We start from the raw sequence: 17,690 nt of genomic DNA on the forward strand, positions 1-17,690 counted from the left end.
ACTGCAGGCACAACCTTCAACGTGCACCAACACCTAAGACACTGGCGAAAAAACTGAGGTACTCCCACTATGGGTGGGGGTTATATAGGGAGGGAACTTCCTGTCGGAGAGTGCCAGTGTCCATCACCTGAAGGTACACTATATAACCCATATGTAATGGCTATGCTGCTCTGTGTCCCGTGATGTACGATAAAGAAATCCTGTGCTTCAGCGAACACGAACGTTCCAGTGACTAGCACAAGCCCAGTGGCTCCAGTCGTTGTCTCGGGTCCTCATTGGATAGATTGACAGCAGCAGGAGCCATTGGCTGCTCCAGGGAGACCCTGCCTAAAGCTGTGTAAGGCCCCATTCACATTGTAACGCCGCGTACGCGGCGTATTTTGCAGCGATTAGTTTACTTTTTTTTTTTCACAAAGAATTTACATTGATGTCTATGGCCGAACGCCAATGCCGCCTGAAAAAAAGGGTCCGGGACTTGTTTTCAGGCGGCAGGCATACAGCGTTTATGAGATGTGAACCATCTCATAGACATCAATGGAAATTCTCCCCTCCAGCGGCACGAGCGGCACGCTTCAGGCGTTTTGTCGCCTAGGTGTGAATGCAGCCTAAGGGGCCCCAAAATTTGTGATGGCTGCCCTGCCCGCACAGGTTCCCCCATGGAAAGCGTCTCTCTGTGGGGGCACTTGAAGGGCCAGGAGCGCCGACGGGGCACCCCAAAAAAGGAGGATTGGGGCTGCGCTGTGCAAAACCCTTGTAGTATATGTTATACAAATATAACATGTTTGTTATCTAAAAAACGTAGCAGAATTTCCAACCACTTCCAGTCTAAACTTGGAGGCCACAGACTGCTGACATTCTTCAATTTGTGATAGATTGTGAGGCATTATGGGTGCAAAAATGGTGACAGTCATTGGGCACCAGACACTTCCTGGATTAAAAAAGAGGACGTCTTTTAACAGTCCTTTTTATATTTTGCATGGGAAAGAGGGTTAGGGCCAGGACACCCTTAAGTAGTTGCAATTTTAATAGGCAGACACAGAGACTTCAATAGAAATGCAGCTGTACAGGGAAAGGCCCCAGCAAGGTGCCACTTCTGCATGTGCAGGTTTGCTGTCCCCCATGGCAACAGTGTTTAACACTTCCTGACGCAAAGTTCAACAGTTCTTTCAGCTTTACTACAATGTCCGCTTATAGCTCCTCAGCCCCTTGAGCTCCTAGTCTCTCACAATACTTCGGCCGCCGCTGGGTGGAGTTTGCGTCGTTTTCCAGCGTCGGGTATGCAAATGAGCTTTTACGGCGATCCACGAAGGTACGCGCGTTCGTTACGTCGTCGCTAAGTTAGGCCTGCTTTTTCACGGCTTAACTTTAGACGAGCCATGTTAAAGTATGGCCGTTGTTCCCAGGTCGAATTTTAAAAAAAACTTTTTTTTTGCGTAAGACGTCCGGAAATACGAAAAGTACGTTACACACGTCGCCATTCAAAAAACACGTCGGGGCGCCTGTAATTTCACGCAATGCACGTTGGGAAATTTCCTAACGGAGCATGCGCAGAACGTTCGGCGCGGGAACGCGCCTAATTTAAATGGTACACGCCCCATTTGAATTAGCCGTCTTTATGTTACACCGCCGTAAGTTTACACACACGTGCTTTGTGAATCAAGCACTTAAGAGGAAAACTTGCGGCGGTGTAACTTAAAGACGATACGTTACGCCGCCGCAGTTCTCTATGAATCTGGCCCTAAAATCTTATATAAAAAAAAAAAAAAAAAACACTTTCAAATATTTATGTAATTCCAAAAGTAATTTCCATATTTTTACAGAAAATCTGCAGCTTTCATTAAAATAATGAGTGCCATAAAGACCATTGTTCAGGCACTCCCCGTTATAGGTTATGAACGTTCTGTCCTCGTCTTCCACTTGTGCCCTTCCGCTGTCACCTGGGCTTCCAATCGAGAGTACAAGTGGCCAATGGGGACTAGGAATTGCATTCCGGCGCCTGGGCTTTTGTTAGCAAATTCACTGTTGCAGGGACATACCGGGACATACAGTTCTGGGCACCAGACAGGTAGTTTGTTTTTTTACACTTAGTCCTCCTGCAGGCAAGCAGCCAAAGCTCACTTGTCAGGTGGAAGTATTTGGGTGTCTTCGCTGCCGCCCGATTGCTTTCCACACAAGTGGGTCCTTTAGACCCTGCATGTCTCATTGAAGAGAACCTGTCAACAACAAACATAGGGGACGTTTTGTTCCCTATGTGATGAAAAAAAAAAAAAGTTAAGTAAACATACATTTAAAAATAAATAAGTTACACCCTGCAGTATCCGCTGTAACTAATCTTGAGAATTACATTATTTTGTAATATTGCATATACATATTTTGCAATAAAAATTAAAAAAAGTTACACCCAAGCACATAAAATATTGATGTGCACAAACTGTCTTAACTTTTTTTAGCTGGCTCTTGGATTCAAAGCAAATTTGTCAAGTCCTGCCATACAGCCATCGCTGGAGTGCATATGGAGAGGAAGCGATTGCGTGAGATCAGTGGCAGTAAGATGCAACAAAAGAAAGAAATTATGAAAGTATTTTTTTTTATTTTTTTAAATGGAAATTATATATTATACCTAGTGCCTACATATTCAGTTAGGGATTCATTGTAAGGATTATTAACAAATTTTGTTGCAGATTCCTACCCATTTTCTCTCTGAAGGAATAGCTCTTTGTTAGGTCATGTGTGGTGCAGGACCGATTCTGAATGGGAGTGACTAATTCATTACAATCAGCTAATGCACAAGGCAAATTTTAAACTGAATGACTTGTTTTACAAGGTAAGGGTTCACATATACTTTAAAATTACAATTTGGCTTGTGAAGCAATTGCTTTTCTTTTGGCTATGTTTTTTACTTGCAGTGTTTTTTATTAAAAGACGATACAAAACAAGAGAAAACAGGCACCAAACAATTTCAAGTACAGTCAAAACCATAATGATCTGGCAACCAAAAAAAATAATAATTATGCAAGACCAGTAGTTGAATCTCAGGATACATGTCAAGATGCCAGACTAAGGCCACTTTCACACGGGCGCCTCCGTTTTGCAGAATCCGCTTGCTCGGTGGGTGGATCGCTCCTGTAAGAGAACTGCTGTTCCATGTCGGGCGCACGCATGTGCACATGCTATGGCTAATAAAATTGTGCACAGGAGAACAAGTTGCATATGCGCCAATGCGCATAAGAATGTGCGCACTGGCAGGAGAATTTCTACAGTCCCCATTGGCACCAGACGGCCTACTCTGGCTCCTGCTCAGTGCTGACTGGTATCCATCCATTTCCATGCTCCCTGCTTGATATCTGTTGCTGACCTGGCTTACCACTGACCTGACCTTGGATTCTGTTTATGCTCTTGATTATCGGTTTTTGACTTTGGCTTACTCTTGACCTTGCTCCTGTTCGATGCCCTGGTACCCCGCTCGCTGCTGACTCCAGCTATCTTGCTGGCCACGCTTCCATCTCCTGTTTAGCTCCTCATTACCTCAAAGTGCTGGCTGTCCCTCAACCCAGCTCCAGTGGACACAGTGTGTGCCTGTCTCCAGACTAAGGAGAACCCTGGCAAGCCACGTATCCTGAACATGCAAGCCTGGGGGACTGCCCCTTTAACCTCAGCTGAACTACTCTGCATCGTGGCAGTTTCTGACCTGATGTTCTGCCTGAATCACTGAGTCTACAAATCCTGCCACAAGCTCCGCACTCATGTTCCTCCTGTCCCTTGGCACAATCTGTTGCACTCTCAGTGGGGCTTGGGCTGGAGATACAAGAGAGGCCGACCTGGTCATTTCAGTCTCCTACCAGGTATGCGACAGCTCTGCTGATCCCCATTGAGCAGGCGGATGACGACAGGTCCATCTCCGCTCACTGTGCAGAGTGGAGACGGACACAGTCTCCTCTATGGGGAAATCGAGTAAAAACGGACTGCCAGTCCGTTTTCATCTGATCCCGTTAGATCTGCCAGATGGATGGAAAATAGGATCACCATCCCATCTGGATTTTGCGTGCAGGATTGGATCAGTAAGCGGTGGATGTCAGCGGAAATGTCACCACTGATATCTGCCGCTCCATATGGAAGAGTGCAATCAGGTCCACCTGAATAACTGACAGGCGGACCTAATCAGACAGCCCGTGTGGAAGGGGTCTTATGCATCATACACAAAACATATCTCCAATGTTCAGCAGTAGACTAGAAAGAACCAATCTAGCATAGTTATTTGGCTATAATGTATATAGCAAAGTGGAGTTACCCTTTAAAAAGGTGTCAACAAGAGATGTCATTTTTGTAATTTTTTATTTTTTTTTATTTGGTTAATGAGAAGGCACGGTCAGTAAAAATAGAAATGGGAGGAATATGGGATTGGTAGACAATGGAATTGAAGGATGCTACCTGCACTGCTGAAGTGCAGCACCCATGGACACAGATCATCACTTGATCTGACATTATATGGACAGAATATCCATCGGTCATCTCATATTTATGGATAAGCTAACCTAGCTAGTTCTTGCAGAAACCAATTCTACTGAATGTGTGTTTGTGTTATGGAAATAAAATTGTAATTTACACTGGCAGAGACAAGAAAGAGAAGGACTTGGTGCAATATTAAGAATTCATAAGATAACAAATGTGCCTTTAAACCTCAGATATGTACATAGCAACATTGCCACCTACAGAGGGATAAGTGTAATGTTTTTGTATGATTTATGTCTTCATGCTCATCAGTTGCTCCACATTACTTTACATATTTAAGTATAAATGAAAAAGTAAAAAACAAAAAAAAACAAAAACAAAAAAAAAACAAAAAAAAAATAGAATGCTGCTAGCCAGGGAGAGTTCTGGTTCAGGGGGTACCTCTTCTTGTTAGAGTTGATTCATAAAAGTAGTTTAGTTTAGACAAGCAGGACATAAATCTCAGCCAGGACACTATCTGCAATGTGTTTGCTTGTACTCAGTGCATGTGAAGGTTTCCCACATACCAAATACAGGTTAGTAGGTTGATTGACTCCGATCCAAATTAGCCCTAGAATGTGTATGGCTGCATGTGTGATGGGGATCTTAGGTAGTAAGCTCCTTGAGGGAGACAGATGGGAATGCAGAGTATGTAAAGCTCTGCATAAAATTGTAACACAAATAAAATAAATACATTTTGATATACTGTATATACACTGCTCAAAAACATTAAAGAAACACTTTGAAAACATATCAGAGCTCAACAGGCAAAAATCTCATGCTGGATATCTATACTGATATGGACTGGGTAATGTGTTAGGAATGAAAGGATGGCACATCATTTGATGGAAATGAAAATTATCCACCTACAGAGGGCTGAATTTAAAGACACCCCGAAAATCAAAGTGAAAAAATTATGCAGCAAGCTAGTCCATTTTGCTGAAATTTTCATTGCAACAACTCAAAATGGTCCTCAGTAGTTTGTATGGCCCCCAAGTGCTTGTATGCATGCCTGACAACATCAGGGCATGCTCCCAATGAGACGACGGATGGTGTCCTGGGGTATTTCCTCCCAGATCTGGACCAGAGCATCACTGAGCTCCTGAACAGACTAAGTAGCAACCTGGCGGCACCGGATGGACCGAAACATAATGTCCCAGAGGTGTTCTTTTGGATTTAGGTCAGGTGAGCGTGGGGGCCATTCAATGGTATTAATTTCTTCACCCTCCAGGAACTGGCTGCATGCTCTCGCCACATTGTCGTGCACCAGGCGGGACCCAGCAACCACTGCACCAGCGTAGGGTCTGACAATGGGTCCAAGGATTTCATCCCGATACCCAACGGCAGTCAGGGTGCCATTGTGTAGCATGTAGAGGTCTGTGTGTCCCTCCATGGATATGCCTCCCCAGACCATCACTGACCCACCACCAAACCGGTCATGCCGAACGATGTTACAGGCAGCATAAAGTTCTCCACTGCTTCTCCAGACCCTTTTACATCTGTCACATATGCTCAGGGTGAACCTGCTCTTATCTGTGAAAAGCATGGGGCACCAGTGGCGGACCTGCCAATTTTGGTGTTCAATGGAAAATGCCAATCGAGCTCCACAGTGTCCGGCAGTGAGCACAGAGCACACTAGAGGACGTTGGGCCCTCAGGCCACCCCAATGAAGTCTGTTTCTGATTGTTTGGTCAGAGACATTCACACCAGTGGCCTGCTGGAGATTATTTTGTAGGGCTCTGGCAGTGCTCACCCTGTTCCTCCTTGCACAAAGGAGCAGATACCGGCCCTGCTGATGGGTTAAGGACCTTCTACGGCTCTGTCTAGTTCTCCTAGAGTAACTGCCTGTCTCCTGGAATCTCCTCCATGCTCTTGAGACTCTGCTGGGAGACACGGCAAACCTTCTGGCAATGACACGTATTGATGTGCCATCCCGGAGGAGTTGGACTGCCTGTGCAACCTTTATAGGGTCCAAGTATCGCCTTGTGCTACCAGCAGTGACACTGACCCTAGCCAAATGCAAAACTAGTGAAAAACAGTAAGAAAAGATGAATAGGGAAAAGAAATGTCAGACACCTCCACCTGAAAAAACATTCCTGTTTTGGAGGTCGTCTCATTGTTGCCCATCTAGTGCACCTGTTAATTTCCCCCTATCCCAGGAGTTCTGATTCAAAAGTGTTCCTTTAATTTTTTTGAGCAGTGTATATATTTGTATTAAATAAAATTGGGAGTATTTTGTAACCACTTTAGGATCAGACCTTTTCTGGCACTTTGTTTATATATAACACAATCAGTATTTTTTGCTAGAAACCATCTTAGAACCCCCAAACATTACATATCTTTTAAAAGCAGAAGCCCTAGAGAATAAATTGCTGGGTGTTGTAATCGTTTATGTTATTTGCGCTGTGGTTTTTCAAAACGCAATTATTTTTGGAGATACAGATTTTTTTTAATTGTAATGCAAAAACACAATACATGACCCGTTTTTTTTTTTTTTACCAAAAAAAAAAAAAAAAAAGAAGATGTTGCACCGAGTAAATAGTTACCGAACATATCACGCATTAAAATTGCACGCGCCCGTGCAACAGCGACAAACGTGTTAAATTTAACTATCCATAAAGCCATTACAGGTTACGTTTAGATTTACACAGGAGGTCTAGTGCTAGATTACTGCTCATGATCTGACATCCGTTGTGATACCTCATGTGTGGGAGGATAGCAGCTTGCGTGTACGTGGGACTAACGTGTGTGTGTGTGTGTGTGTGTGTATGTGTTCACCTTTGTGCGCAAGCACTTTACATTTTTTTTTTTATTATTTAATTTTAAACACGGTCGCTTTCATTATCTATTTATTTTCATCACTTTTATGGCTGTCAAGGCATGTAAACATCCAAGTACTCTTTATGAAAGGATCTGGGGTCAGATGTTATGATGTCATCTCTGAATAAAGCTTTGAACCCATTCTGGATATCTTTGGTGTGCTGGTGGCATACTTTTCATAATTTTGCTTAGGCTCCCAATCACGTGACCGCTGTGAAAGCCCATTTAAGGGGTCCACAGCAGCCACCAGAAAAATAGGTTTAAAAAAAAAAATTGCAACATATTACACAAATATATGAAGAAAAAAAAAAAAAAAAAAAATTGTAACAGTGGCTAAAAACAAAACATTAGAAAGTACAGTGTGAACCACTGCTGCTGTAAAGCTTAGAGCGCCATCTAGTGTAGTTAAATGAGAGCTTCAATTTATACCAAAAATGTTTGAGTAGAGCCGTTCTGAACAAGAAAACACATACAGTACTTTACACAACTTTTTTTAGAAGCCAGGTGGGCTGACCATATGGCAAATTAGCTCCCAATAAAGAAAGCCAGAAGGCCTTATTCACATGGAGTCTTTGGTGCATTTCTAAAGTGGGTAAACACATGAATGGAGAGAGTAAATGTTTGGAACAAGGCCTATTCATGCCATTCAGTGCTTTGCAGTATGTCATGCCTGTTGGACTTTACTGTAGTTCCTTTATTAATACAATGTTTCCTGAATGAGGCCCTTGAAAATGTAGAGTGTAAAGGAGACCTCATTTACTGTCTTGGTCTTCTCTGCTATGGAAGTTGTGCTGTGTCAGTTTTGCTCTGAAGAAGCAAGCACAGTGCCTTGAAAAAGTATTCATACCCCTTGACATTTTCCAACATTTGTCATGTTACAACCAAAAACGTACATTTATTTTATTAGTATTTTATGTGATAGACCAACACAAAGTGGCGCAATATTGTGAAGTGGAAGGAAAATGATTTTAAAAACTTTTTACAAATAAATAAATATGTGAAAAGCGTGGTGTGCATTTGTTTACAGCCCCCTTTTCTCAAATACCCCTAACTAAAATCTAGTGGAACCAATTATAAAACAAAAGGTTTGAGCATGTACCCACCCGCTACCTCTAATGATATCCCATATGTACTCAATTAGTCACTTCCACAATTAGAGGAGTCACTGCCGTAGCCAATACGATGCATACAAAACAGAAGGGTGTTATCCAACAGAGGGGTTAAGAATGGTACCTCATTGTGTAATTTTTTCACTCCATACTGAATCCATGGTCCATTACTGCCATTATGTTATACCCCAACATTATGGGTCCCATCTTCATCGTGGGCTCTCAGTTTCATGGCCAGGCGGTCCCATCATATATACATACAATTCTCTCCTTCTCCCTCACCTCTTTATATGTGTCTCCCTTTTTCTCTTCCCCTTCTCTCCCTTCTCTGTCTTCCCCTCTCTCTTTATCCTTGTGGCATGCACCTCCATATTTATATTATGCCCGCAGTGAAGGGCAGTATGAGCCTCAGTATCTGTTACACAAACCTAGATTTCAGTATGGGCATTCAACTCTAATAAAATTCTATGAAATCTCATAGTGCTCCTCTGTTTGTTTTTGGATATTGCTTACGCTTAAACCCTACCTAAGGTAAAGAGTGGATGCATGTATATTCATGTCTCCACATCTTACTAGGCAGAGAGAACTGGGTCCATTTGCTGACATAAGTGCCTAGGGATGCGCATTCGCGCATATACGTAGCAGTTTTAACTCCCCGCATACATGTATTATTGTACAACTGCGGTGGTGTTTGTATTGCAACAGCCTACATATATGTTTGTCCCTCGTTGCGTAATGTTGTGTCAGGTCTTCTGTGTACTGGAGGAAATGTTTTTAGGCATTATACTAGTAAGCACCACAAGTCTATTCCCCAAACACTCCGATTTGTTTTTTTCTTTATCACCGATAGGGGACAGGCGCGCGCTGTCCAGACGAAGCTACGCACCTACGTTGCGAAACGCGTTGACGTCATTGGGCGACGGACGCCACCATAGCAAACGCCCTCAGCATCGCGGGAACCGAACTGCCTTTGAAACCTGAGGAATCAGAGGAGGAGGAACAGGCACGCATGGACTGCAATACAGGGCAGTGACCCCCGACCTTACCCTCACAGCTACAAGGCACCTGCACTCCCCGCAAAGCATTCAGACGCGCCACCCTATGCGGAAGAAGCGAACCGCAACTCATTATACTACAATAGGCAGCTTCTTAAACAGCTGGTCTCTCCTGCATTAAAGGCTGCAGCGCGCAGACGTATCTGGAGGATCGCAGACGCTGCCAGCAGCAATTTTACTATGCAGTGATGGGAGAACATTCCAATACAGGGTAGCCTTGAATTTATCTATCCAGCAGCGGGTAAGATCGTTCCTTTCTTACTTATATTGTATCTTCAATAGGAACTCGGGGGCCTACTCATGCCCTGCATTTGAGAAAGAAAAGTAACTCTGATGCTAATTAGCATAATCACAGGAATGATTTATAGTGCCTCATTCTAAGTTCCCTCCTCCTACTCCCCCTAACTGGAAATCATAGGAAAAAATAAAAGGGACTACATTTGTTTTGCCCCCTTTTTTTCCCTTTTTCCTTGGGGGATTTCTTTTCCTCACAGGTTGTTACACCTACAAAGAACTGTCACCCTCATTGGATGCCTCTTTTTTTTACCACAATCGGGTCTTTTTTTGAATGACAGGATCTTTGTTACATACTACTAATATTTTTTGGCAAGCCCCCTCATCACACGGTGCAGCCATCACCTGGCTCATTCAGTTCCTCCTTGCAGGGCCATTTCTGATCATTCCTTATAACTAAATCTCTTGGTAATTCATTTGGTCGATTTTGGCCAGAATCCTCAGCAGAAATGCTCCACTAGGCGTCCGGATCGCCTTTACTGTTGTTTTTATGTTTGTCTATTGTCTGTGTTTACATGTGGTACCTGTGTCACACCTCTACGAACCACGTTCTTTAGTGTGGCATTGACCGGCCTTATTGGTAGGTTGTTTAACAGAGCTTATTAGCTCTGTTGGTATTTATGTCCTTTTGATATCCCAGTCTATTTATATTTTGTACCATTTCTATTTATCAAATAAACAAATATTTTATATTAATACTTGCGTCCGTCCTTGCCATAGTAGCCCCCTTTTGTTGTCCCCAGAGGTACCATTCTTAACCCCTCTGTTGGATAACACCCTTCTGTTTTGTAGTGGAACCAATTGCCTTCAGAAGTCACCCAATTAGTAAATAGAGTCCACCTGGGATTAATTTAATCTTAGTATAAAATACAGCTGTTCTTTGAAGCCCTCAGGTGGTTTGTTAGAGAACCTTAGTGAACAAACAGCATCATGAAGGTCAAGGAACACATCAGACAGGTCAGGGATAAAGTTGTGGAGAATCGCAATAAGTCTATATCAATTGGTTTGCGCAAAAGTTATAGCGTCTACAAAATAGGGGATATATTTATGGCATCATTATGATAATTTTTTTTTACTAGTAATGGCGGGGATCAGCAATTTTTAATGGCACTGCGACTTTGTGGAGGACAGATCGGATACTTTTTTTGGGACCATTAACATTTATACAGCGATCAGAGATAAAAATAGCCACTGATTACTGTATAAATGTCACTGGCAGGGAAGGGGTTGAAGCTAGGGGGTGATCATGGGGGTTAAGTGTGTCCTAGGGAGAGATGTTCCTGATCACTAGGAACAGCAGATCTCTCTACTTCCCTGGCAGAATGGGGATCTGTCTGTTTACATTGACAGATCCCCGTTCTGGCTCTCTGAGGAGCGATCGATCACAAGTTGCTGGTGGACATCACATTCGCAAATTGGCTCCGGCGTCGTGCCCCTCATAGCGACGCTATACACCTACTGCGTTTCGCGCAGGGGAGCCAAGCTGCCGCCGTATAACAAAATCAGCTGATCACGTGGTAAAGGGCCCGCTGAGATTAGCCCTTTATCCTGCTCTGCGATCAGCCGAGTCCAAAGAACTCAGCGATTAAAAAACCATGGCGCACGAGAAGAGGACGAAGTACATGGACGCCCTCCCAGCATTTGAGGTCTGTGTTGTAGCAGTCATTCGGCTATAGCGTGGACGTCAAGTGGTTACCCAAAAGAAACAAAAATAGATACAAAAACCTCATATACCTAGAGTCGATCTATTCTAAAGGAAGGCAAAAAGCCGTAAGGCATGGTCCAGAGAGTGAGACAAAAAGTAAATAAAAAATCCTTCACAATTCCCAAAAACAATTGGATTTGCCCAGCTCTGATAAATGTTGTTATAACCTATTAGGGTCATACTGTAAGCTTCACAGCAATTGTAAAATGAACGAAAAAAGTCATACCCATGCACATTCCATACCTTCACATTCATGGTGAAATTTCTATAAACGGTCTGCGCTCCGTAGAGGAATACATCTCCATCGTTGGTAATACATCCATCCACGTAGCCCTTGGCATTGAGATAAGCACACATTGCTTCAGCTTCCCCAGCTGCTTGAACCCAAGGGACACCCAGGCAGTCCAACATACGGAGACACTACAGACAGACAGTACAAGGCAGATTGTTTACCATAGAGGTCCAGTCACTAAAATTCTTGACTTAATAGGGCACAAGTCAGCACTAGCAAATCACATACCATTGTTAACAAAGAGTTACATCTTTATCGAAGCAAAGAAAGAAAACTGCCGCTCCTGAGCTTTAGGCAGACATAAAAGACACACCAATTAATTTATTCATTTTATTGTATTGTATATATATGATTCAACTAGTGCAAGAACCCGAATCCACCTGGATCTCAGTCTCTTGTATTCTCCTGCACAGTGTTCCTGGAAGAGGAAGAGGCACTACTAGGAGACAGATATTCTACATGCACATGTGCCAACAGGGAACATGCAGACAGGAGAGAGCAGTGCGAGTAGATTGGTACACTCTCACGCTGTGGGCTGTCCAGGCTATTGCTTAACCACTTAAGCCCCAGACCATTATGCAGCTAAAGGACCTGGCCTCTTTTTGCGATTTGGCACTGTGTCGCCTTAACTGACAATTGCGTGGTCGTGCGACGTGCCTCCCAAACAAATTCGACGTCCTTTTTTTCCCACAAATAGAGCTTTCTTTCGGTGGTATTCGATCAGCTCTGCGGTTTTTATTTTTGGCGCTATAAACCAAAATAGAGCAATTTTGAAAAAAATAAATGCAATATCCCCCAAAAATAATTTTATATATATATATATATATATATATATATATATATATATATATATATATATATATATATATATATATATATATATATATATATATATATATATATATATATATATATATATATAAAAATGTTTTTCTCAGTTTAGGCCAATACGTATTCTTCTACATTTATTGATTGGCTTTGCGCAAAAGTTATAGCGTCTACAAAATAGGGGATAGTTTTATGGCATTTTTATTAATATTTTTTTTTTTTTTTTTAACTACTAATGGCGGCGATCTGCGATTTTTATCGTGACTGCGACATTATGGCGGACACTTGACACATTTTTGGGACCATTGTCATTTTTACAGCGATCAGTGCTATAAAAATGCAATGATTACTGTATAAATGACACTGGCGGTGAAGGGGTTAAACTGTAGGGGACGCTGTAGGGGTTAAGTGTGCCCTAGTGTGTGATTCTTATTGCAGGGGGCGTGGCTGGGCGTGTGATGTCAATGATCGTCGTTCCCTATGATAGGGAACAGACGATCAGTGACAAGCCACCAAGAACAACAGGTAAAGGTTTGTTTACACTTACCGTATTTTCTGGCGTATAAGACGACTTTCTACACCCAAATCATGCTGCCAAAATAGGGTGGTTGTCTTATACGCCGGGTGCAGAGGCCGGCCGGGTGATCGGTACCTGTTAAGGAGGCCGCCGGATCGAGGCGAAGCCCGCCGGGTGCTCGTTACTGGGTGAAGACGCCGCCAAACCCATGCCTGGTCCCTCGGTACTGCTATTGCGGCCGTCGGGTGCTCGGCAATGCTGTGTATACAGTGCACGCCGCTCAGCCAATCCTAGCGGCGATGCACTCTGTTGCTGGATGAAGCCTGCTCGGATTGGTGCGGCGCAGGCTGATGATGTCACAGCCTCTGCCAATCCGAGCAGGCTTTGCATCCATCAACCATCTAGTCAAATGCATTGCCTGCCGTGATTGGCTCAGCGGTGCACACTGTATGCACACAGTAGTCACCTATAATGTATTTTTTTTACAAACGGTTTGAGCTTCTTACATCTTATACACATAAAAAAAAAAAAAAAAGAAGAACGAATGTTGGCAAAGCTCTGAAAAGGTACAAGATACTATATCTAATTACAAATGAGCAACGTTTAACCTGAAATAATGTCTGTATATTTTAGGGTATTAACATATTATACTGCAGTCTTCTACTACAAAATCATTATTATCATATACTGCAGTCTTCTACTACAAGTATGAAGTCCTACATCAAAAGTTTTATGGTACCTTTAAATCAAATCTGATGTTTTTTTTTATGTTTCTGATTTTTTTTTTTTAAATGGTGGTGTTGTCTCGGAAGGGGGTAGTCTTATACGGCGAGTATAGCCCAAAACCCAAGTTTTCACTGGAAAAATAGGGGGTCGTCTTATACGCCGGAAAATACGGTACCTCTCCCCATTCTTCAGCTCTGTGACCCGATGACGGGACACCGGCGCCGATCGGGTCCCGGAGCTTCGGACCGGGTCGCAAGCGCGCCATGCTCGCGACCCAAGGCTGGGTTCTTAAAGGGGACGTACATGTACGCCCTTGTTCCCAGCCGTGCCATTCTGTCAATGTATATTGTTGTGCGGCGGTCCACAAGCGGTTAATGTGGATCTTTAGTGGGAAAAAGTTGCTAACAGAATAGACTTCTACTTCTTACATGCCTGCTAGAGAGTTCTGTTACCGCCGGGAAAACCAATCGTGTGTACAAGGCATTAGAGTGTACAATGTGCTGCACTTGTGCAGGTCAGTGTACAATCTCAGCATGGGGAGGGATAATGCGTGTCAAGTCACCAACCTGCATGTACAGTTTGGCAAAATTACTGAATAGACAAATACAAATAATTTGGCAGGTTGAACAGAGTCTCTCTCTCTCTCTCTATATATATGGACTACCCCCATGTATGTATACAACACACACTACTCATTTACTCACTTGTCATCTCTCGCCTTAACTATTGCAACTCCCTTCTCATAGGCGCACCTTTTCATAGGCCACGCCCTCTTTAGTCTATCATGAATACTGTTACCAGACTCGTCTGTCTTACCAACAGCTCAGTTAGACACTGCTCTCCGCCAATCCCTCCACTGGCTTCCAAATTGCCCAGCAAATTCAATTCAAAATACTAACAACGAATACAAAGCAACTCACAACCCTGCCTTGAGCTACATCATCAATCTCATCTCCACTCCTCTCCAGTCCTCCCAAGACACTCCTGCTCTCAAGCTCCCTGGTCACTTCCTCCCATGCCTGTTCTCCAGAGCCTCTCCCGTCCTCTGGGACTCTCTACCTCAGTCTGACCGGCTAGCCCCTACTCTGGCTGCCTTCAGGCAATCCCTGAAAACTGCTCTCTATAGGGAAGCCTATCACGCCTCCAACTTAAGCAAGCCATACATGGAGCAAAGGTCTTTCCTGCAACCACAGTGTTGACAGGGGAAACCCTCCGGCCGAGCCATTGTGTTCTTCTGGCGGGAGGTAGGGGAAGCTGTTCCAGCCAGGAGAAGACAGTGATTTACTGCTAGCGCCTATATGAGCCTCCAATGATATTTAAATGTAAAATATGGTAGGCTGGTTGTACCAAAGTTCATCGATCAACTTGGTACATTCAGTGGATCTATATATGGTTTGAATATCGGTCCGTTAAGCAGGTTTCGAACTGTCTATGGATGGCCTAACTGAACTTTTATCACCTCTATCAGCTTTTCCACCAGTTATAATCTTTTGTACTACTTGCCCCACCCTATTAGATTGTAAGCTCTTGTATTTTATTGTAACTGTACTGTCTCCCTTTATATTGTAAATCACGGCACATACTGTCGGTGCTACATAAATCCTGTACAATAATAATTATCAGTGTACGCTGGTACATTAGCTTCCAAATTGCAACTCATCTTGTTCATAAACTGAAGGGGGAAAAAAAAAAGTTAAACCAGCAACACAATAAGCTGTATGTTCAGGCTAAATCTATGGACTGAAAAGGTCAAACGACAGGTAAACCCTACCACATATTGCTCAGCAGTGTTCCCAAAAGCCAAATAAAGCCAGCTGCAGATATTAAGAGGATGTAAGAAACGTGAATACACCGCTCCTAAAGCGCCGCTGCCCATTGAAATCGCAGCTGTAGCTGCGCTTTTAAACCTTTTTCGGCCGCTAGTGGCTGAAAAGCGCCACAAAAACTACGGTAAAGCGCCGCTAAAAATAGCAGCATTTTACCGCCGACGCCCAGGCGCTGCGAGTGTGAAAGGAGTCTTACGACCAAGAGACACAACAGAAAGTATGCAGAAACCTCCTGTTAAACTGGCTGTGACAGGTACAAGTATTCCCATTGGAACTGTACATTTGTGAATCTTCATCACTTTCTTTCCGATGACAAGGATCAAGACAGATCTGGAGGGTCAGTTATTCCTGCCAGAACACAGACAGCAATATAACTTTATAGGAGGTTCCAACCCCTCACTACTCTCTCCTAAACGTAATAAACATCGATCTGTGTTCTGTTGAGAAGGTTCACCTTTGCTTTCACAGAAAGTGAGAGGAAACCTCTACAAAGCGGGAGGAGTTCCCCCTCTTAGACAGCTGTCACTTGAAAAGGTGTCCCCATCGGAAGATCTAACCCTCCCTCTTGTTCTGGGGACAACAGTAAAGATTTGGGACTTCAAATCACTTTCTGTCTCTGTGACGACAGTCACAGGACAAAGAGAAGAGGACTCTTCCTAGAAGGTATACAGACACGAAAAAAAACTTGACGGATTCTTTTCAACTAAAAAAAAAAAAAGTTGTGGCTACACATGCATTTAATTTAGCTGACTAATCCAAGATGTGAACCTAACCAACATCCCCTGTACTATCATACCAGTTAAATTCAACTGTTTTGTCATTGGCAGTGCTAAGAATTTTTACCAACATAACAAAAACTCTGTGCCAAAGAATCAGCATCAAAATGCCCATGCTAAACGTAAAATGACATCTCAAGTTGGCAAATCTGCACATACCTCCTTCAGGACAGACTTGAAATAGGAGCGTCCTGGCCTGGATGTAACTGGCTTATTGGTTGGGCCGTATCTCATCGCGTTCCTCTTGTTCATAGTGTCAGCTTTAACTTTTGGGGCTTCTCCTTCTGTCACAAAGACCAGCTTCACGCCCATTAGGTTCAAGGAGGAGACACGGAAAAAGACATTCCTGTTGGAAACATAATTAGGAAATGACATGTCCATTTTGTTTCTTAGATATGCTCGGGAATTTTATTAAATCAATGTAAATAATCCTGTCAATGCATGTACATTAACATTTTTTTTTATATAAAAAAAGGGTTCAGTCTCCAAACATACATATATACACACGAAGACAAAACAATTTTCCATTTACCTATGCAATCTCCGCTTTTATTAGTATACCAAGACTGCACTTTAATAGCCCTGTTACCATGCAAGCCTATCAACCTGCTCAGGTGATGACGTTTTCTCTCCAGTGGACATGCTCATGACAACCTTGCCTGAATGACACTGACCATCATGTAACCTGGAAGACTGAGGGCATCTAGTGGCAGAAAATAAGTACTTTTTTTTTTTTTTTTTTTCAACAGTTATCAAACCATCAATAAGTATTTTAGTGCAAAAAAATATACACACTAAAATGTATTTTAATGCACACATACACAAAATATACACCAATTTTCTGAAAATTATAAAAGATGAGATTGTATCAAGTATGTTGAGACAAATCTGTCCACCTGCAAAATGTACGTACATGCATCCTAGGTTTTTGTATTGTTGAAATGGCTGTAAAGGCTCAAAGTTTTTTACCTTCATGCATTCTATGTTTTTTGTGTGCAGAAGCTCCCTAATACTTACCTGAGCCCCATCTTGATTCAGCAATGTGCATGAGAGCAGTGGGTCTCTTCCTTCTCATTGGTCGAGACAGCAGCTGGAGTCATTTACTCCCGCTACTGTCAATCACAGCCAGTGCGGCAATAAGGAGAGCCGGGACTGGCCAAGCAACGCTTTATGTTTGAATAGAGACACAGAGCAGCAGCTTGGGAGCGAGCCTGCTCGGATGCCCCCATTTGAAGCAGCAGAGAGAGAGAGAAT

General features: G+C 43.0%; 1 protein-coding gene across 2 annotated transcripts in view; it reads right to left on the reverse strand.

Moving 5' to 3' along the window:
- Positions 1–17,690, reverse strand: part of GEN1 (GEN1 Holliday junction 5' flap endonuclease) — an 85,861-nt gene that overhangs the window by 53,987 nt on the left and 14,184 nt on the right. For both annotated transcript variants that reach the window (XM_040348557.1, XM_040348558.1), the window contains exons 3-4: positions 16,596–16,782; positions 11,715–11,891 (exon numbers count right to left, since the gene is read on the reverse strand). In XM_040348557.1, coding sequence (XP_040204491.1) covers positions 11,715–11,891; positions 16,596–16,782 — 364 coding nt within the window. The remainder of the gene's footprint in view (positions 1–11,714; positions 11,892–16,595; positions 16,783–17,690) is intronic.

The sequence above is a fragment of the Rana temporaria genome, chromosome 4 (assembly GCF_905171775.1).
Source record: "Rana temporaria chromosome 4, aRanTem1.1, whole genome shotgun sequence".
Taxonomy (NCBI): Eukaryota; Metazoa; Chordata; class Amphibia; order Anura; family Ranidae; genus Rana; species Rana temporaria.